Source organism: Periophthalmus magnuspinnatus, chromosome 9 (genome assembly GCF_009829125.3).
Source record: "Periophthalmus magnuspinnatus isolate fPerMag1 chromosome 9, fPerMag1.2.pri, whole genome shotgun sequence".
In the NCBI taxonomy this organism is placed as follows: Eukaryota; Metazoa; Chordata; class Actinopteri; order Gobiiformes; family Gobiidae; genus Periophthalmus; species Periophthalmus magnuspinnatus.
This window is the reverse complement of record NC_047134.1, coordinates 20,926,010-20,949,794: the sequence shown is the minus strand read 5'-3', so window position 1 is coordinate 20,949,794 and position 23,785 is coordinate 20,926,010. Positions and strand designations below refer to the sequence as shown.

General features: G+C 40.5%; 1 protein-coding gene across 1 annotated transcript; it reads right to left on the bottom strand.

The window, feature by feature from the left end:
- Positions 1-886: 886 nt before the first annotated feature.
- On the bottom strand, positions 887-23,608 carry nr5a1a (nuclear receptor subfamily 5, group A, member 1a). The gene is made up of 6 exons (XM_033972808.2): positions 23,480-23,608; positions 23,174-23,315; positions 21,190-21,866; positions 6,725-6,844; positions 4,589-4,736; positions 887-1,305 (listed from the first exon to the last, which is right to left on the bottom strand). The coding sequence occupies exons 1-6, from the start codon at positions 23,579-23,581 to the stop codon at positions 1,052-1,054; spliced, it is 1,443 nt and encodes a 480-aa protein (XP_033828699.2). The 5' UTR covers positions 23,582-23,608; the 3' UTR covers positions 887-1,051.
- Between the last annotated feature and the right edge of the window lie 177 nt (positions 23,609-23,785).

Below are 23,785 nucleotides of genomic sequence, written 5' to 3'. Positions count from 1 at the left end.
TAAAAAAAATAATAATAATAATAAAAAATAAAAATAAAAAACTAGAGCGGGATGCTTTGGTGTAAAATGAGTCAGCCTCTCTTATAAGCATCTGTGACGTAGCATTGTGTACAAAGTCCGTGTGATCTTGGACGGTGATATTCACATGAAATTTACCTCTAAAAACATACCATGTAACTGTACAGGTATTTGGAGCATTTTCGTATAAAATCCAGTTTCATTTTCACTTTTTTATTTCAAAAGTTCACACCTGCGTAGCTCGGCAGGTGACTAACCAAAAGCACTGAAATGATTAGGGATGGAGCTTTATAATTCCAAAGTGAAATTCCTTTAGTGAGCACAGGCCTCACGGATAAGTAGGATTGTATTGACCTTATTCCGCCCCGCCCACCTCTAAATGCTGCTAAACCGCACTTATCTTTGTGAGGGTACTTTCGCTTTAAGCGGGAATCCCATTCTTTTCAATGGAGAATTTGAGAACAGCTTTGCTGCTTACATATGATATAATGTAGGTTGATTAGTGTAAAATGTTCAAAATTCATGTGCACCAATAAGTCAACACTGTATATGTTGTTTGAATAGCATTGTCTACTGTTCCTAGTCCTTTTTAACAATTTTAGCGCAAACTAGGTACATTTGCAGCTTTGTGGTAAAAAATTGGTGTGTCCTGACAATTTTGGGCATTTGGTGACATCACTCAGGACTGCCCTGACTAAACTGAGGTGTGTCTGATTACAAACACCTGGCTGCAGGCGCAAAGTTTGAAATGTGGATACCTGTTAGACCAATTACACTTTACCTCCCTCACTCGCTTCACTCTCTTCATCCTCCAGATAGTGCCCAGTTTAGCAGCTCTGTTTGAAATGTGGTTTTTGGCAGCGTTTAGGTGTTTAGTTCCACTTTAAATAACTTTGTAGTCCGTATAGAACTTATTTGCTCAAGATCAGCAGCCCCATGCAAAATAATACAGCCTGAAGGACGATGGAGGAGCCCGCAGCAACTTCTGGAATAAGGTCAATAGGCGCTTGTATACTTAGGTACACTCAGTCCCTCACACACACGCCCTCTTAGCGTGTAGCATCTCGATCAGCAGGTTGTTACAGGGCACCTCTCCGTTCAGGTGCATATAACACAGGTAGTCCTCCGCCTGGGTGCTCAGGGCACGCAGCTCAGGCAGTCGCAGCAGCAGCTGACTAAACTTCTCCTGGAACTGAGGATATGATGACACCGTGTACTCCAACAGAGCCCCGTTCACCTGCTCCTGAACACCCTCCACAAACGCCTGGTTCTCCAACAACTTCACGTCTGCAGAGAGAGAAAAAGAGATGTTAAGACTTTGGTAAATATATAAAGCAACTTTATTTTATCATTTCAACCAAAGTAAACTGCACTGTGACAAGGTAGATTTTTATCCCTGATGCTCTTTTTGTAATATAGCATACTGCTATATCACTGTCACTGTGCAGTGACATTATGCTAGAGGTGTTCTGCATGTGTGTCTATGCAAGAATGTTCAACAGTTTCCATGGTGACACAATGCACACATGAGCCAACACAGGCAAATGTTTTAAGATCTGAAAACTCAAGAAAATACAAAATGGATTTAAACACCACATTTTCAGGAGCCTGTGATAAATATGAGCATTCATGTTCAGGTTCAGGTGTTAGCTAGGCGTGGTCAACAGTTTTTAAATTAGTCACTCTCATGTTAACTTTTGACTGTCATGTCATTTGAGAGAGACTTGTTTAACAACAAGTCAGATCAGCTCAAATCAGCTCACCTGTTGCAGTTCCAATTAAGTCAGTCATTTCTGGTCAGATTGTATTAAGATAATGTTCAGATTAAAGTCTAACAAAAAGCTTCAAACAGAGCAGTGCCTACAGTTAGCATGACACCCCCAGGGAATGTTGATGACATCAGCTACAAAGCCCAGGCTTTGGACTGGCAAAAATAAAACAAGCATTAAGCATGGTTAGATTTGAAAAGGAAAAAAAAAACAGTTTCTTGAAGATTTCCTTTGGACAATAATAATTTATAGAATACTACACATAAAGAGATAACTATAACCTATTTGGCAACAAGTACCATCCCTGGATAAAATATGGTCATTGAGATGTGGAACCATGTACCAAAGACCATGAACCGTGAGTACGGAGCATACAGCTTATCACACACCTGGGATGTGGTCCTGCGTTTGGAAGCTAAAGATGTGCCATTATAAGTTTTGATGTTTAATATGTTTAGTAGAGTTGTCAAAAAAATAAAATAAAAAAATAAAATACTAATCAATATTAAAACTAGTATCGAAACTCAAAATTTAAGTATTGATACTACAAAAGTCATATTCACAGGACAGAAATGAACCTTTCCTGAATATCAAGTCTGTTCCTTAGTATTCTGTGTTGCCATGTGCTTTGTGCAACAAGAATTAAAAAACTAATTCTCTGTTTAAAAGCAAAGTCCCTATCAGCCTATTGAAAATGCAACGAACAACTGATTGGGCACATTTCCTGTCATCTCAACACATATCCAAGTATTCGCAGCTCAAAGTACTACATCCAATTCGATGTATTTCTACTACTTTTGTATGTGTGTATATCTCCAGGTGAGACAATATGTGAGCCCCGCATTCAGCTCCGGTGCAGCAGAGCCATCTCGAAGCCTCCATTCATCCACGCAGAGTAATTAACTGCTCTGAATCGGCGTTCTGAACCATCTTTTCAGGCTGCGCGAGGGCAATTAAATTACCCCTGCCACAGACCTGACTGCGAGGATGCGCCCATGCAGCAGACAGAAGCAAATACCTCCTACCTCCACAAGTGCCCTCCCCATTCAGGGCCGCTTTGTTCCTGTCCTCACGCCACTAAACAGCAAACACTTGTGGGAAATATATGGGCAAAGTCTGCTGTCTGCTCCATCTGTACAATCCACTGACTGACTGTGCATCCATTCGCTCAGCCCTCCATTACGGCTCCTTTGAATGCCATTAGTGGACAATGGGAGGAGGAGGTCTTTGTTAATGTTGGCTTTTGTCAACCCTAGAAATTTAATTAAGTGGATTTATTGGAGAGGAGAAAAAGGGAACATTTGAAAACACTTGTAACCTTATAGATAAATAGGCACAGATAGGTGCAACTGTGACTTTTTTGTGGAAATGTCTGCAGCTATTCAGAAGCGAGAGACAGCATCAGTATGACAGAAAAAACGAGCTTATGTCTGATTTCAACACAGCCGTTCTATCTCATTTAAGAGTAACATTTGCCCCGCAACAGCTATTATCCAATGAGCAGGGAGGGCATCTGACATAAAACAGTTACCCATTGTTGCTTTTATTATTATTTATGATGATGGTGAGAATGAAGAATAGCAATCTGACCTCAGAGTTGGGGGTTCAATTCTTGATGGGAACCCATACCGCTATTATGTCCTCGAGCAAGACATCTCACCTTGTCTATAACTGAGGGTGTATTTGGTGGGACAGAGTCAGATTTGCTTCAGTCTGCATTATCTTATTATCATTAAGAGGGATACCAGCAGGTTTGTTATTCAGTTCAATAATCATTTTATGAAATTGCTTATATTAAATTAATTGTAGACACCAGTTACTAGACTATATTAAATGGAGTGCCTGAATATGGATGTACAGTTTAAACAAAACAAGATGAGATTAAGTACATGAGAAAGAGGCAAGGGGAGATTTTGACATTATTTACACTGCCCGGCCAAAAAAAAGTCACCGCCTGGATTTATTTAAGCAAATAGGTTGGGGTTGCTGCATTTGGTCAGGTCTAGGTTCAGCAACAGTCTGTGCTCAAAGAATGAGGTCAGCTGACACCTGAATATACTGAATGACCAGATTATTCCATCACTGTTTTTTTTTCTTCCCTGGTGGCACGGGCATATTCCAAGATGACAATGCCAGGATTCATCGGGCTCAAATTGTGAAAGAGTGGTTCAGGAGCATGAGACATCATTTTCACACATGGATTGTCCACCACAGAGTCCAGACCTTAACCCCATTGAGAATCTTTGGGATGTGCTGGAGAAGGCTTTGTGCAGTGGTCAGACTCGACCATCACCAATGCAAGATCTTGGTGAAAAATGAATGCAACACTGGATGGGAATAAATATTGTGACAAGCTAAAGGTGGTCCAACAAAATATTAGTGTGTGACCTTTTTTTTTGGTGGTGACTTTTTTTTTTGGCCAGGCAGTGCATAATAAACTGTGCAATCCAGTTCATAATTTTGGTCTCACATTTTATGTATTTTATTTTATATTTTTGCACTGCTTTTTGAAACTATATGGCTTCTCAACTCGTCAGACCTTTTTTCCACAAGAAATTGACCAATCCCTACTCAATATAAATTTCCTGTACATAAAAATTAACACTTATAATAACTGCCATTTATCAAACACAATTGCCCAATCTACTCCAAACCACACGATTTCACTGACAGAGGATTGGCTGTAGACCTCTCCATTAAAACACAAGCTCATCAGTGACAATTAAAAATGACTGAATCTTCAAATTTAAACTTTGATTTATAGCACAGCCCTAAAACCAGTCCAAACCAGTTAGACTTACTGGGGTTGAAGAGGAGCATGAACTTGAGACAGGCGATCTCTCTGCGATCCACCTGCAGCGTCCGGAGCCGTGCAGCCAGCTCCTGCCCCCTCTGCACCAGGCTGCTCAAGGTGGCCTCTGCCTGGGACAGGAGGGATGACAACTCCACCTAGAAGCACACACATCACACATCAGTCAGGAGTCAGGCTGGGGTATGGCGAAACTCATGACCAAAAATACAAATTGTTTTAATCACAAAAAATGTATGAGTTTTAAGTTAACTAAGTATATAGTTTTAAGTTAACCGAGCATATAGGGTACCACTTTATAATAACCTACACCACCTTTACACCCATACCTGGTTTAAAACCATGAGTCAGGAAGATGGTTTAGTTTCGAGTTTTGCCCCATCTACTTACTCTTATCTGTCACTGTGATATTGCAGCATGACATCGAAACAGCTGTCTGGGATAGTATAATGCAGTTATTTCTTTATAGTTTTCCAATCTCTGCATATTGTTTGGTCTTGAAAATGCACCATGACAGATAATTAAGAATTTGGGATAGTCAGGCATTTGGTGTCCCATAATTCTTAGGAACAATGTACCTGAAAAAGGTGACCCTGTTACTACCATTACCTGCTATGCAAAATAAATAAATAATATTTCACAGCTTCAATCATATAATGCATGATGTAAAGAGAATTTATCTTGATGGGAATATTAGGAGCGATTCAAGCTTAGTACTACTTAAAGGGCCCATATTACTTATATTACTATTATTTTCTGATCTATGTTATAATGTCGTTTCCTCATCACAAACAGACTTGGAGTTGTGTTTTGTTTCATTCACACATGTTTAACACACACACTCTGCTCTATATAGGCCATTTTGGAGGAGGTAACAGCATTATAACATGGTTTACAGCTCACAAGAGTCCAGTAAGGGACATTTAATTAATACCCTAACCCTTTAATCAAACAAGTAAACCTTATTAATTGTCCTGTACCTGATTTATTATAAGTGTTACTGTATATAAGGATTTAATGTCAGAGATTTAACAAGGGATATTGAAGGAGTTTCATTCTAATAAACACATTCTCAATATAAGACCATATTCATATTTGCAAGCATGAAGTCACCACCTTGCTAGTAAGAGTAACCATGGTGTAGCCTTTACCCTGGTTGAATATAACCACAGATTTATGGTCACGTTATTCCACATCACCATGGAAACAACCTTGCCCTTTCATGACCCCTAACATGACAGAACCAGTTCACCAGAAGAGCTTATACAACAGTGACATCCATTTTAAAGTTGTGAATTATAAATTATTCTGTCTTTTTTATGTCAAATGAATAGCTTAACCTGTACTTCACACTGTGTGATTTATATTATGCATAATTTAAAGAAAACACAACTCTCTATTCTGATAATGCTAAAAAAACAACAGTAAAAATTAGGTACTGTGCCTGAATTCGATATGTAAGGAAAATGCTTTGTACATAACTCAAACATGTGCAAATAAAAAAAAACACAACTAAAGGGATGTTTTTGATCAATAAACTCTAATAAGTGAAGAACTTTTAATTCCCTGATTGGTCCCTGAACCAACACAATAATCAGAGCAGGCGACACGAGTGAGAGCTTTGTGCACAAGAAAAAAAACAAAAAACATTATTTCATCTTAATAAGTTTGTTTTTTTTAATTACCAGTATTATTATTGTAGCGCAATATTTTATTTAGATTATGCATAATTTGAAAAGGTAAACACACTCCCAGTCTCAGTTTGATCCATTTTAAACACATCTGAGCCTTGGTCATTTCTGTCTGTGATTAGTTTGTAGTTAAAATGATTTATCTCATTGGCTTCTGAGATATAAATAAATAGTAAAAGAGCCATAATGAATCCAAAAGATTCAGATCCCATAAAAGAGTCAAAAGTCCCATCGCTATAAGAGACATTTTTGCATAGAATCCCAGTCAGCTGTTTCTCTGTCATGGTTCAACATCAAAGGTAAATTGACAGTTCATTCTAAAACATATTCAGGAGCACCAGCCCTTTAATAATAAGTCCAGATGAATGCTCAGATGAATGAGAGCCAGTGTGCATTGTGCTAATGGGGGGATTGTGTGTGGGAGTATATGCCGTTACCTCCTGGCCCGTGACTAGCAGGATACTGTCTTCCTTTGCGTGTTGCACTTGTCGAAAAATGTGATCCAAAACCAGGAGCTCAGACCAACAGTTGTGGAGCAGCTTCATTTGGTCCCCCACCTGAAAGAGACAGTTGAAGTAGATGGTTAAAATATCTGTGACAAAACTGAATTATATAGTTTGGTATCTTGATTCATATGTTTTAGTCATTTCACTTCAACAAGCCGTCAGATAGAAGAAAAAATATTTTTGTACTTTGAAAGAATAAACTGAAGTAATTTTCTTGCTTGAAGTAAAATCAACGTTTTATACCATTGTTGGATTATTATGGATATGGATGACATTATTTTTGATACAGGTTAAAGTTTCACTGACTTTCCAGATAGAGGGAACATCACCTGCTTAAGTTTTATGTTTTAAACTCACATGTAATCAAACAAATATAAGATAGATAGAGAGGTATAATACCATTCCAGGCTAATCAATATTATCTCTGTTTTACAAGCAGGTGGAGGAATTCCCAGAAGATAAAGAAGATACATTGTGTACTTTTAATGAGTATTACTGATTACCAGTAGTACTGTACACATCTTCAGAAATGTATCAGTAATTCAACTCTCAATCGCATCTTCAGTTTTCAAGTCAGATTAGTTATGTAACTCATAATAACTCACTTTAGCATTCCTCAAATCCTAATTATTCACCATAATGAGTGTATAATTACTTTTCAGAGACCACAGAGTTTTGTCATTACGGTTATGCTACCCAAAACTAGTAGTTAGCAGTGCACTTCCTGTTTTTTGGATGACAAAAAAAATAAATAAACGCTTTATAATTAGATGCAGACAGCACACAGCAGTCTCATTTTGACCCTTCACGATATATTTACAATGGGGCAAAACTAATTTTACTTAATTACATGAAAAATGTGTATACAGCCCCTTTAATGGCTTGTGCATTCCTGAATTCAAGAGAGGTATTTGAGTGACCAGACTGGACTGAAATGGTTGCCAGACTCTAGCCACTCTTGTCTTTTGTAAGTATTTTGGTGCTGCAGAGCTGTGTAGCCATCATGGGGCTAAAAGGTGCTCTTTGGGGCCGCGCTCTACTCTCGCCCGCCACAGAGGAGGGGGTCTGGGCTCAGAGCCACAAAGGGCCGGGTGAAGGAAGCTGGAGGTCTCGGCGACCTCCTAGACTTCCTCTCCAAAAGGAGCTGCAGCGGCCAAAAAACCAAATACAAAAAAAAAACTTCTCTCTCTCCCACAGTCTATCTGCCACTGTGCAGAGTCGACAGAGGACTAGATTTTCAAATGTGCTTACTTCTACATATGATGATCCGTAACCTGCAACATTTAGCAATATTTGTGACTACCAAAGGAATTGAGATGTACTTTGAAGCATTTTTAACATTTTAAAAGGAACCTTATATGGAGAATGGTGAAATAACTTGTATTAAATACCTATACATGCCCTCATAATAGGGTAATTAAAGTTACATACTGTACCTTTAAGTACCTGTTTCTTTAAGTTTTAATTTTTTGACACATTTTAGTTTTAATTATTAATCAATTTTAATGTATAAAATGGTTTTAAAATATTACATTTTTTCTGCTGTATAATTCCACGGAAATGGAAAGTTAAACCCATACGTCAGAACATTCTCCTTGGAGACATAGTCAAAGGAACAACATTTCCATGGAAACAAGCAGAAGGCCCTGCTCCAGACCAAATAAGAGTCAGGTTTCTGGAGATGCAAGCCAGCTCAGAGTAAGGACACATGTTTTTCTATGTTATAAACATGATAATAAATATGTTATGTATATAACACACACACATATATATATATATATATATATATATATATATAAATTATTTAAGCTCTGTCGTTGTAATTGCATCCTTAGCAAGATACTTCACCCATCTTCCCTATGTGGTGTGTGAGTGAGTGATGGTGGTGATGGTTGTCAGATTACCCCAGGACAGCTACGGCTACAGTAGTTTAACACTATTGTCATTTTAAGAAGTTTTTACAACACTGTGGCATTATTATTTTAACTACTGCTCTTTTGTAACAACAGTAAACTCATGTGAGACGGAGAACCTTAGTGTTATTGCATATTTAGTCTTTTCCAGTGCAGATTATTGTCTTTGTTGATAAAGTTATTTTGATATATTGTGCCACCTTATCTCTATCCATCCATCCATCCATCCATTTTCTTCCACCCGGGGCCGGGTCGCGGGGTCAGCAGTCTAAGCAGGGACTCCGGACACGTCCTCCAGCTCCTCCGGTGGGACCCCAAGGCGTTCCCAGGCCAGCCGAGAGACATAGTCCCTCCAGCGTGTCCTAGGTCTTCCCCGGGGCCTCCTCCCGGTGGGACATGCCCAGAACATCTCCCTAGGGAGGCGTCCAGGAGGCATCCTGAGCAGATGCCCGAGCCACCTCAGCTGGCTCCTCTGGACATGTAGGAGCAGCGGCTCTACTCCGAGCTCCTCCCATGTGACCGAGCTCCTCACCCTATCTCTAAGGGTGCGCCCAGCCACCCTGCGGAGGAAACCCATTTCGGCCGCTTGTATCCGTGATCTTGTCCTTTCGGTCATTACCCAGAGCTCATGACCATAGGTGAGGGTAGGAACGTAGATTGACCGGTAAATCGAGAGCTTCGCCTTCCAGCTCAGCTCCTTCTTCACCACAACGGACCGATACAGCAACCGCATCACTGCAGACGCTGCACCGATCCGCCTGTCAATCTCACGCTCCATCGTTCCCTCACTCGTGAACAAGACCCCGAGATTCTTGAACTCCTCCACTTGAGGCAGAGACTCACCATCCACCCGGAGAGGGCAAACCACCTTTTTCCAGTCGAGAACCATGGCCTCGGATTTGGAGGAGCCGATTCTCATCCCAGCCGCTTCACACTCGGCTGCAAACCGCCCCAGTGCCTGCTGCAGGTCCTGGCTCGAAGAAGCCATCAGGACCACATCATCCGCAAACAGCAGAGATGAAATCCTGTGGTTCTCAAACCAGACCCCCTCCGGCCCCTGGCTGCACCTACAAATTCTGTCCATAAATATAATGAACAGAACCGGTGACAAAGGGCAGCCCTGGCGGAGTCCAACATGCACCGGGGACAGGTCTGACTTACTGCCGGCAATGCGAACACAGCTCCTGCTCCGGTCATACAGGGACCGGACAGCCCTTAGCAAAGAGCCCCGGACCCCATACTCCCGGAGCACCCCCCCAAAGGACACCACGAGGGACACGGTCGAATGCCTTCTCCAGATGCACGAAACACATGTGGACTGGTTGGGCAAACTCCCATGAACCCTCGAGGACCCGATGGAGAGTATAGAGCTGGTCCAGTGTTCCACGACCGGGACGAAAACCACACTGCTCCTCCTGAAGAGCAGTGGACCTCATCTCTAACCTAATGAAAATGATTTATATGAAATTTACTATAGATTAGTCAAATGAATGAGATTTTCCCCCCTTTTGTTGCTGTAGTTTTGTTTTTTGATATACAATCCTAATGATTCATTTGCGAATCCTGTATTCAAGAAGTATGCAGTGCTGGAGTTACTAATGGAAAAGCCTAAAAAGAAAGAACAGAGTGTGAGAAGCCTGCTTTGGTATTTCACTTACTCTTGAAGTCAAATGTGAACATGCATTTCCTTCCAAAAATAGTATGTATGAAAGTCAGAAGTGCACTGTATCACTGTCTATACAACTGTCTATACCGACATTGTACCATATTATTGGACAATATTTATCATAAAGACAATTAGGTCAGTTTAACTTGTACACACATTTCACCCAGATGCCCTTCCACATGTAATCCTCAATTTATCAAAGGGACCAACACAAAAAGACATAAGGTCCCCTCCTTGACTAGTGGACAGAAACATTTGGTGGACACCACATGCAACCCAATGGATCTATGACATAACAAGAAGCTGATGGAGACCAGGGAGTGACGGATGCTCTATGAGAAAAGTTACATGGTGTACACTTAAACATCTTTACGGTAAAACAAGAATTTGGGGGGGAAATGGGGACTCAAAATCTAACCAATAGACAATCCCTATGACAATCCGCAGATGGCAAGTAGCCAGTGAAGACATTCAAAAATCACCATTTTGTAACAGTTAAAACAGCTAAGAATTTTCTGCACTTTTCCGTGACAATATGAGCTACAATAAAACAATTTAGCTCCTGTCACTGGGTTGACGAATGGGACACGTTACAAAGCACATGACGGCGATCAACAGCCTCTTTGCTAACAATAATACAGTGTAGAAACAGGGCTAGCTCCGAGCAGCGGTGCAGAGAGACATTCCCTTCTTATCATCTATGAAGAATGTAATTATGCGGGCCAGGCAAACAGCTTTTACAGACCACGGGAGGTTTTCATTGGTAAAAAAAAAGAAAAAAAAGTGCAGCTTTGTTCTCACTGTCCACACTGCCAGCGGTTGTACAGAAAAATACTTTAAATGTGGGAGAAATGCCATCCATCCATCCATCCATTTTCTTCCGCTTATCCGGGGCCGGGTCGCGGGGGCAGCAGTCTAAGCAGGGACTCCCAGACTTCCCTCACCCCAGACACGTCCTCCAGCTCCTCCGGCGGGACCCCAAGGCGTTCCCAGTGTTCCGCGACCAGGACGAAAACCACACTGCGCCTGAATCCGAGGTTCGACTATCGGTCGGATTCTCCTCTCCAGTACCCTGGAATAGACCTTACCGGGAAGGCTGAGGAGTGTGATTCCCCTGTAATTGGAACACACCCTCCGGCCCCCATGAAGACAGAAACAACAAGGCAAGCTACGTCGCCCGGACAGGCGTTACCGGGGCCCCACCCTGGAGCCCTGGCCTTGGGTGGGTGCTCGGCAGCGAGCGCCTGGTGGCCGGGCCTTTCCCCACGGGGCCTGGCCGGGCCCAGCCCGAAGGAACAACTTGGGGCCGTCCTCCCGTGGACCCACCACCTGCAGGAGGAGCCATGAGGGGCGGGTGCAGAGAGATCTGGGCGGCAGTCGAAGGCGGGGACCTCCACGACCGGATCTCCGGACATGGAGACTAGCTCTGGGGACATGGAATGTCACCTCGCTGGGGGGAAAGGAGCCTGAGCTTGTGCGGGAGGTTGAGGGTTACCGGCTAGATATAGTCGGCGTCACCTCCACGCACAGCTTGGGCTCTGGAACCCAACTCCTTGAGAGGGGTTGGGAGAAATGCATCGTGGGTAATGGCTGCAAGGTAGCGTATAATTCAATTTGCAAAACATAACAATGCACATCTTTATAATAATTGCCCATGGACCACTATGGAACCTACCTGGACGACTGAGAGATTACACATATATAAGGTCACATGGTGATATAAAAGAAAGTACTATGATTTAATGTTGAAAATCACATTCTACTGTCTGAAGAAAGAGTGTAAAAAAATAGCATTGTGGTATCTGAATTGGTATTGAGTATTGAGCCTATCCTTTAGTACAGAATAGAGACATTTTAGTATCGTGACAACACTAAATCGAATATGGGATGACAGTGGCTCAGTGAAAGAGTGTTCACCGTTTAACCCAAAAGTGAATGGTTTGATCCCGACCACGACCAGTCACTACATTTACATGTACACCAGGAAAACGGGATAACTGGCCTAGTCCAATTTAAATAGAATTCAAACTGCATGTAAACCCCGGAAGTGTTGTGAATCGAAGGTCAAAGATCCCAATAATATACCTGGAGAAGCCGATATGTTCTCATTTACCTGATGCATGTAACTGCCAAAATGTATGATAAATGTTTTTATTAGTAATTATAGCTGGAAAGTTTTAGTGCTTATGCTAACTTGCTACACACCAGAAGGCCTCATAGCCCCCGTTTGTACCTATTTGGTTCTTTGACCTGCATGTAGACTGAGACAGGAGTGGTCTAAGATATTGGGGCAAAAACATTTGAAGTCGGGAAAAAAAAATTATTTGAAGTCGGATTTCCCTGTACATGTAAACGTAGTGACTGAATACTTTGTTCTTGGGCAAGACACTTCAGCCACCTTGAATGAATGTTGAGGATTTAACTCCATTTATCCAGGCTTGGAACTAGCACAGTAAAATGCAGTTGTCATAGTTGTTACAGATCTTGTACTAACAAATTGTGCATTGTTAAAATTATAGAAGTAGCGTCTCAGAAGATTAAAGTTGCCAGTTAGATCTCTGCTATCAGTAACACATAATGGCATTGGGTTTTTAGGCAAGACACATCAGTCTCTAAATCATAAAATAAAGCTATTGTTTATTAATAATTGTTTACTAAATATAATTGTTGTTTTTTTCTCTGGAGAGACAAAAATATATTTGTTTAAATTAGCCCAAGGACACATTTAAGATGGTGGCTAATAATAAAGACAAAAACAGATAAGACATAATATTGTCCTTTACAAGTTTACAGCTGATATAGTGTTATGTTCAAAACTAGTCTAACTGTTCAGTGTTTTAAAGCAATTGTAAAAATATTACAAAGAAATTTAAATGTGCTGTCTTTTGTTGAGTCTGTAAAATGCAGGGAATGATCTGTTATATTATAATATCATAAGCAAAGTGTCATTTTAAACATTTCATTTTAAGCTATTTAACCCCCATGTGCTTAAAATTCTATTTAAATTTGAAACTCTAAATATATATATATATATATATATATATATATATATATATATATATATATATATATATATATATATATATATATATATATATAACATATGACCAATGTTCCCTCAAATTTTTCATGAGTCTGAGCAAACACAAAAACTCCCTGAATGACCACTGTGAGCGACATCAGACGTGCACACTGTGGTCATGCTGCATCGAATCCATCCAAGTTAAATGGTTTATTAAAAGAATCAAATTACCACATTTACATTTCTGTTATAAGACTTTTAATTAAGTGCTTTAGCCCACTTATACAATGAAAATGACAAAAATCTTGCTCATGACCTGTGTAGTATGTTAATGCTATTGGAAGTATAAATATTTAATTTTAACTATGGCAAAACATGAGCTTCCAACCAAACCAAAGCCAACTGTAAACTCCAGTGTTGAAAACACACTTAACATTTTTATGATAAAGCTCTGACTTGTTTTATGAGTATAAGCCATTGTGTGAAGCTTTGCTGTGCACTGAGTGAGATTGTCCTACTGTGGTCTGGGAGACAACCCCTTAGAATTTCAGGTGATTTTGGTGAAATTGCCTTTGTTCTGACCTCTCCAAATTAAAATAATCACCATTATTGAACCCTCAGTAGTAACTGCACTAGTTTGGGGTCTTTGTAAAGGTAACACCCTATAATTTTACCCACAGGTGTCAGAATCACTGTAAGTTTGTCTGCTGAGCATTTATACACTTTGGAACACACATTAAAAAAAATTTCTCATCCTCGCCAAAAAAAAAAAAGTGAAAATGAAGGTGTAGGAAGCTGCAGTAGGTAGCTGGGGACAAAAATACACCATACCTCAACTGACAAGACTGTTGACCACTTACATTTCAAATTTGAGGTCAATACCTATAAAAATTAGAGTTTTACAATCATTTTTATCATGAGTAAGTCCAGGCCTCTCCAAACATATCCGAATGAAGACATTTGGAGAACGTTTGGAAAAAGTGCAATAACTTTTGAATGTTTCAACCCACAGACATCAGTGAGGGCTCTACTGAAAACTCACACGGACTAATTTCTGTCATTGTTACCTTAGTTCTGTCATTGTGTCCTTAGTGGACCAAGTGGCGTGTGCGTGATGATTTGTGGTGGTCGGGGGGCGCAGATTGGCATTAGCTAATGCTAATGATTACACATGATACACATTTGACCCACAATTAAGTGAATAGCAGAATAAACCACGCTTACCGATCAGGAACAGCATCCAGTCCATCAAAACATAAGGTCCCTCTACTCCTCAGTCCACCATGAGATCTTCACTCGGTTCCACGAACCGCTCCGGGTCCGAGATGCCTCTAGTTTAACTTGTACAAACATCCACAGTGTCCTCGGTCGTGTACTTCCTTTGTTTTGTCCGTTTCGTCAGGTTTAAAACGCAAAACTGCTGCGTAAAATTACGCAACACGCGCGCGTAATTTTACGCGCGGATCTTTATATCCAGTCTAGTCTTTTTACGCGTGCAGCAAACTCCGTCTGTTTGCAGTAAACCACTGCATGTCACGCATCAGCGTGTTCCGCAATTCATGGGCTTTAAGAGGAAAACATCACGAAACGTGTGTAATGTAACAGCTTTATTCTACAAGGGGGAGAGTGGGGCGTACTCTTTCAGTCATCTGTAGCACTCATTCACTGTCCGCGGCTCCAGTAACCCACAGCCCCCACCTTATTGGCCAACTTTGGTGTCAATCACAAGCTAACACGTTTGTTTTACGCTGAGGAATAAAGTTGGCGCTGTCAGAAGTTTATTATGCCTGAAACTGACAAAAGAAATGCAGAGAAGTGACGGAACAGATTTCACTTTCCTGCAGCAGATTGGACATGGAGGCTCTAACTTCCTTTGTGGACATAATTTCTTGACTGGATTATATTCTCTGGACCTTTACGGAACGAATAAGACAAACTTTGTGTGAATATGTTGATGTTTGACAGAACCAGAGCGCTCAAGGTAAGTGAAGTCCAAATCCATATTTCTGACTTCTCTGTAAAAATGGCTTTCCTGTCAGCACTGTGGTGATTAGAGGTGTAAATGGTTTACATATTCAGAAAGATGAATGCCGTACCTTTCATTTTATGTGTAGAATGTTTGTGTGGGTGACGCAGAAATACACGTACATTGCTGTAAAGTTGTAACGTAAAGGCGCGGGCGGGCCGTCGGAACGCTAAGTGGTTTTAACTCTTTTTCAGTAAATGACACGATCATTTGATTTTTACAACTCATAAACTAGTGACAGTCAATGACCAATACACACTGAGAGGAATCTGTATCTGCACACCCAGCTGCTCTATTACTGTACATTTGCATATCATATCAAAACACAATATATAATGTGTATTTGCACATAAAATATATTCAAAACAAGTGGTATGGGTCAAAATAAATATATATTTACAAACCACACACTGCAAACAGTGAACAAACACATGCACTTCAAAATGTAAACAAACACACACTGGAAACTAAAAATACACGTGACAGTGTGACAGTCATTCTGTGACAGAGGTTGGAGGATCGAGTCCCGCTCGTACCAACTTCTGTCATTGTGTCCTTAGTTCTGTCATTTTGTCCTTAGGCAAGACACTTCGCCAAAGTGGTGTGTGCGTGATGATTGGTGGTGGTCGTGGGGCACAGATTGGCATTAGCTAATACTAATGATTACACATAATACACATTTGGCCCACAATTAAGTCAATAGCAGAATAAACCACGCTTACTGATCAGGAACAGCATCCAGTCCATCAAAACATAAGGTCCTCTGCTCCTGAGTCCACCATGAGATCTTCACTCGGTTCCACGAACCGCTCCGGGTCCGAGATGCCTCTAGTTTAACTTGTACAAACATCCACAGTGTCCTCGGTCGCGTACTCCCTTTGTTTTGTCCGTTTCGTCATGTTTAAAACGCAAAACTGATGCAAAACAGTGCGTAAAATTACGCAATTACGCGTGCGTAATTTTACGCGTGGATCTTTGCCCGAGGGCGGGTCGTCGGAACGTTAAGGGGTTAAACACTTAGAATCATTAGCGAGTTTTCACTCCACGTCGGCCACATCGGCTAAAACACTGGGAGCGGGACATGAGGAGCCTGTCAATGACGTGGATAAACTGCGCAAATACGTATGTGAATCACATAATTGTCTGGAGCAGCTCGTCCCCGGTCACACTCACTGACTCACACTGAAAAACAGCGCAGAATGAATTGTTGTGTGTTTATTTTATTTTCAACTCCGGTTCGATTTTGTTGTGCGCAGCACAGATTTTCTGTGCGCGGAGACCGTGTCAGCAGTGCGCAATTGCGCACACGCGCAGTTTAGAGGGAACAGTGCATATGACCAATATATCAGGAAATTTGTGTCTATATAAATAAGCAGTATTACTATTACTATTGTGAATAATAGTATTAGAAATTAAAATAAATGTAAGATTGGGTTGTATTGGACTTGCCATTTTATTAGATAGTAAACTTGACATATTTATAAGTTTCACTTTTGTTCTCTGAGCCCCCTTCCCCCTCCCTTTGCTCTCCGCATTAAATCACTCCCCCTTCACAGCGCTATCACAACACAATCAGCGTGCATCTCACTAATCAAACTATACTGCACATTGCATCAGGTTTGTCACATTATTGTGCAGTTTTGTTTCATTCTTCCCGCGAGAGATCGCTAAATTACTGAAACATGCATGAATGACTTCTAAAACTTCTTCAGGCATGTTTTTGATGAAAGAACATCATTAAACTATGGGAGAAAGCTAAACAAAAAAAAAAAACTATTTTGCATAATACTCCCTTAATTAAATCTTACTTTTATATAATTTAGCAATTCTATTTCTCACTTTCTGTATTTAAGTAAGTTTGAGCCTCTGGTACAAAGGAGTGTCTGAGCCAGCCCTTTGCAAAGTTACCTTGTTATTGTTAGTCCAGGAAAGAGCAACAAAAACGTTTCACCTCACAATGTGCCTTTTGTTTCAGGCAAGGTTACACATTACAACTTCTCTACTGGTCACTGTCTTCTGGGCAGTAGTTTACAATGTGGACACTTGCATCTGCTCACTGAATGTTTATGAAACACTTGGATTAAATAATAAACTAAAACAAGTCTGTGAATCAATATACAGTCTCTAAGCTGGTGGTCTGCGCTTATCAGGTTTTTGATGTTGAAATTTGGTGGTTACTAACTTCTAGTATTCAGCCAAAAGTGGATAGTTTTAACTAGCAATAAAAGGCAGACAGATGTGCAGTCAGGCTTAACTACATGTCAAACCAATAATTTCATTTGAACCAGACATGGAAAATAATTTTGCAACTACTACAACAACAATCATGGATTTGTATCAGAATTTGTAGCAGAAGGTATAAGAATTGAAAAATAATTTAGCTAATTTAGATCAATACAAGTAAAAAGTATATGCAGATGACTGAGCAACTACCACTACTGCTACCTCTACAATCAGGGATATTTATATTGGACATTTATCAGAAAGTATATGAATTAGAAAATAATTTAGATAACTTAGTCTTCTACTACTGGGCTACTACAACATGCATCACAGCCCATCAGGAGTATATGATACAATAGACCATTGCAGAGATTTGCATCAAATGATAAATGAAGTGGAAGTTATGCTAATTTAGGCCACCCAGAGTAAAGTAGTACTACGACATGCACTCAAGCCAGTATAAACGGAATATACACATTAGACCATTATAAAAATTTGTTAAAGGTCCTACATTGCACAAAAAATGACTGTTGTAACCTTTAAGCCATGTTATAATGCTGTTACCTCGTCAAAAACATACCTAGAGTTGTGTTTTGTTTCGTTCACACATGTTTGAGTAAACTTTTATTATTAGTGTTTCTACTTCTCCCAAGCTCAAAATGCTCTGTTCCACCTTGTGATGTCATGAAGCAGTAGTTCTCAAGTTAACAGCTCCTTTTACCTTTTGTTCAGTAGAGATTGGCAATTATATATTATTATCCAAATGATTCTAGTGAAGGTGTATGGAGTTTAAAAACACAGTGGAGCACTTCCTGTATTACCTCATGACATCACAAGGTGGATCAGAGTGTTTCCATTTGAGAGAAGAACTCTGCGTAAATATGCAGGATTCGTGTGTTAAACGTGTGTGAATGAAACGCAACACAACTCCAGATCTGTTTGCAATGAGGAAGCAACATTCTAACATAGATAATCAGAAAATAGAGTATTATGGGCCCTTTAAGGTATAAGAACTGGAAAATAATTTAAACATAAGTAAAAAGTACAAGTAGATGTGGCAATACTACTACTCCTACTACAAAGCATGATTTATGATTCAAATAATGATTATTTTTACCATAATCAAGCTGTCCTTGTTATACACACATTTCAACATCATCATTTAGCTGTGCTCTACTCTACCGTGCATATTCATAAACTCTAAAACACACAAGGATCTCCCCCAAGGTCAGACTTAACCAGGTCCGACTGTTTAATGCTATGACCATGGCTTGTCAAGAAGAGAGACCGTCTCGTCAACACTTGCATCGCTACACAGAAAAAGACGTTCCCTTTGTCATTTTTAAGAATCTTTTGTCACACCTGGTTGTAGATTGAGGGAGGTGTCACAGTAAACTCCAACTCCAACACTGATTCTTGTCACGTGGGACTTGTTCAATTTGTCTCGGTTAATCACTGTCCCATCCACAAGTGCACCTGTCCCATACAAAAGATGTCCCCAGTGATGGACGTGATGGATGAGACACTGACGGATGTCCAATCATTATTCCCCCAGGGGCCCATGTGTGGGGGTGTGGAGCATTGCATTATACAACCATGTTCCAGTGTTAGAATTCACTTCAGTCAAAATATTTTCTCTATAATTTTATGACAATTAATTTAATGTCAAGCTTCAGATCTGTGTAAGACAATTAAACAATCCTGTAATTTGTCAAGGGTTGGGACCAAGGCAAAAGCTCTCTTGCTTGGACTAGTGTTGTCACGATACTAAAATTTCAATCCCTCAGTCGTCCAGGTAGATTCCACAGTAATCCATGGGTGAACACTAGTCTATGTGGTCTTATACTTGTTCTGATACAACTCAAACAACATACTTATAACATACTTCCTCAAATGAGTATCTAGTTTCAATACTAGTTTTAGGAATTAGTATCTGAATATCTATACTTTTGACAGCCCTAATTGTATATGCCTAATCCAGATGCCCTTCCACATGTAATCCTGTAATTTGTCAAGGACCAACATAAAAAAGACTTACAGAAAACTCCCTTACTTTGACTAATGGACAAACTAAAAGATACTACTTGCAACCCAATAGCTCTATGATGTTACAAGAGGTTGATGTATTGCAGTTTTACCATTGCAAAAGTTGCAATTTTTTGAAGTATCATAATTTCCTCCACAAACAACAAAATATCCTCTTGTTCTGCACAAAAACTGCGAGCCCTCTAGTTTAGATCTGTACAAACATGTCCTGAAATATGAGTCTTGAAATGGTTTGTCGATTCATTATTCAGTCTTTTCGTCAATTCTTTGAAATTTTGAACAGAATTATTTTACTAAAAATATAAATCACAAAGCCATAGTGTTAACATTTGGTACCTGTGGCCATTCAAGTTTTTTTTTTTTATTTAATTGTGATGAATGTTGCATTCCTAAACAGAGCCGAGTGTGTTCTGCAATGGGACATTTGCGATTTCTGTGTTGTGTGTTATATTTTTATCTATATCTTCTATCTATATCACAAGGTCAGCTGTCTCCATCAGCATTAGCCAAGTAAAAGGCAGCCTTTGCCAAGAAGGAAAGAGAGAGAAGGAAAAGGAGAGACAGGGAAAGAGCATGAGAGGGAGAGAGATAAGGAGGGAGAGAGAGACAGACAGAGAGGGAGGGAAGGAGAGAGAGGACACTACTGTGATCTAGCACACAATTCCAAAAGGCATCTGTCTATGTCGCAAAAGATAAGACAAACATGCAACATAAAAACACTATTTATCGTTATAATATTTACATTAAGACCAATTATGCTTACTTTTGCAACAAGTCCCACACAACATAATCAATGTCACAATGCATTCTGTGTGTTACAGTGTATTTAAAGAGGGGATATCACACTTCTGTGGGGTATTAATTGCTAACACAACGCATATTTAGATCCCGGTGTTGCCATTTATTGTTTTGAAAATGCTATATTCATCTAAAAAAATGCATTTACATGTTTTATAAGTTTCAGTTCAATTTTTGCCACTCTGAGTCTCCCCTCCCCCACCCTCCTTTCAAAGCACAACACAATCAGTGTGCAATTTCCTAATGAAACTATTGCACATCGCATCAGGTTTGTGAAGTTGTAGTGTATTGTTTTGTATCGTGATTTTGCTGTAAAGAGGTGCATGGATGACAAAAAAATCTCGCCAGGCATGTTTTTGATGAGAAATGTTATTACATGGTAAAGAGCTGAAAAAAGTAAATTTTGCATAATACCTCCTTTTAAAGTAGTGGTTTGTCCATCCAAACTAAACTACTGAAATTCAGCACAAACATTCAAAATATCAGTGCACTCCAGCAGCTTCAATCAGGCTCCCCTATGTGAACCCCTTTGTGCACCCTCAATCTATAGTCATTATTTGCTTGGTTGTTAAGTTTTTTTGCTTTTAATGCCAGTGCGGTATTCTAAAGTCAGCCATTTGTGCACACAGACCACTCACAACAGTGTCCCTAAAGTGTATAGTGTGCAGAGCTGTGCCGCATGTGTGTTCTTGCAGCTCTTACCCTGAGCTCCTTGAAGAAGACGCAGCTGCGCGCCCACTCCACAATGGAGAAGAGCGTCTGGTCGGCCATGCGGCACATGAGGCTGAAGGTGCTGGGCTTGTCCAGTCTTCCCCGGCCGCCCTGCTCCTGCTGCAGGTGGGCCACGATCTTGTTTTGGACCACCAGCTCATCTGGATCGCAGCGCAGCAGCTCCAGCACCAGGGGGGGCAGGCTGGGGGGCTGCGGGGACGAGGAGGGATACATCTCCGGGTAGGGGTATCCCGTCAGCGAGTCGGGGGAGCTGGTGTAGTCGGGGCACTCGGCTTTGATGACCCTGCTGGGGAAGGCGGTGTACTGGTATTGGGCGCTCAGGGACACGTGGGACTGCATGGCCATACCCAGTGAGGGCCCGTACAGGTTAGCCTCGTAGTCTGTGGGGGGCAGAGAGCTAGGAGTGGTGGTGGTGGAGGGGGGCAGCAGCGACTTGGAGATGGTGGGGAGGGCGTGGAGGGGTGCGCTGAAAGTGTAGTCGGTCTGCAGGGGGGAGGTGGGAGGGGGGGCAGCCGCAGTGGCGCTGCCCTCCAGTTTGAAGCCGTTGGATCGTATCAAGGCTTTCTTCTGCTGCTTCAAGGCCCTGTCTCGCTTGTACATGGGGCCGAATTTATTCCTCCCCCCACGCATTCGGTCTGCACGTACCGCTGCGACAGAAGGAGCACACGGTCAGACACAGTACACGACACAGAAATATACGTCATAAATACTGTCACATGGCTAAAATACTTAAAAGTTCAAAGCAATAAGAAAGGTAATAATGTGATGAAATGTGATATATGCAACATTTTTCTCCAATTCTGGGTGAGCATAAAGCTAAATAACTAAATGCATTCAAGCTAATAACAGAAAATTGGACAATAAAATCTATAGCATGAAAGTAAGACTTGAAAACACTAAACATTACAGAAAATTACCTCATATAAATAATCCCTATTACATAACTGAGTGTTTTTATATGGCAGCCTATGCTCAAATTAACACATGAAAAAAATCTGACCATTATCTGATTTCTGGAGTTATCGGATTACTGAAACATCCTGTAAACTTAATGTAATTAAGCATTACTTAATGTAATGCTTCTGTGTCTTCAAATACAAGTTACTCTAAAACTGCACTGCTTAGCTGACACATGAGAAGAAGTAAACACCAAATATTTGACATTTAATTATTGAAATATAGGATTATTCTAGTCATCTAAAATTACTGATAATTTGTTGTTACGAATTAAGTCTTTGTTTAAGCTTTAATAAGGCTAAATTGTAACCAAAACATCACTTCTATTCGAGCTATTTCTTGGACATTTGTACTTCCCTTTTACGGCTGGGAGAAGCCCCGTGCAGCGTTCCCTCTGTGCACTCCTCGCTCGCTTGTAGCCTAAATAGCTCTTGATTTAAAACAGGGGAGTCTCCGGGGTTTTATCAGTAAGTCAAGAATGTGTCGTTTTTGTGCTACGGAAGCAGGTGCTTTCTTGCACTGCTGTCTGGGAATAAAGCCCGTCCAGAGTGCACGAGAGGCAAAGAGACCACAAATCAACAGCTAATGTTGTGGACGGTGCAACAATTAAAAGTGCACGTGATATACATCAAAGAGGAACCCGGAAGTCGAGCCCCTTTCAAAAACGTGTGTCGTACGTCTTTTACGTCTTTTACGTTTTTGTTTCCACAGGCGGAGAAATTATAATTAAGACTGTAAATATTAGCCAAATTAAAAAAAAATAAAAATTAATAATAATAATAATAATAATAATAATAATAATAATAATAATAATAATAATAATAATAATAATAATACAATAAATAAATAAAAAAGAAAATATTACAAACTTAAATTATGTTAAGATTTTTTTTTAATTATTATTATTATTAAAAGCTGTGAACAGACAGAGTAGCTCTTATCTGTACCAGGTCGTAGCCACAGCCCCGTAGGTCACGGTCTACCCGCTGGAGCGTACCTTCCAGGCGCATCCCCACGTTGAGACATTTCTGGAACCGACAGAATGGACACCTTTTCCGCTGCGTCTTGTCTATTTTACACTCCTGGTTCTCCGCACACGTGTATCGTTTATTGTTTTGTACTGTCCTCTTGAAGAAACCCTGTGGCCAAAGAATAGCGACGACGTTAGATGAGTCATAGGCAGTCATAAACGCGGTGTAAATAGGGTTATTTTTAAAAAAGAAAGGAAACTAAAGAAAAAAGTATCTAAGAAAGAATTATAAAAAAGAAAAAAGTATCTACTGTATGTCTCAAACGGAGGTACCTTGCAGCTCTCGCAGGTGAGCAGGCCGTAGTGGTAACCGGACACTTTGTCGCCGCACACGGGACAGAGCTCCTCCAAGTCGTCGTCGTACGTGTACTCCATAACCTTCAGAGTCACACCTGGGGCACGCACAACGCACGCACGCGGCGCACGTGGACACACATCAGCAACCAATGCAGTGCACAAGGTACATATTAAACATGCAGTCAACAGAGCAGCTGGATGTTTATTTTATCTTTTTTTATTTCTAGTTTTTAATAATAAAAATCTTGACAAAATTACCATCTACAACATATACGAGGCCCG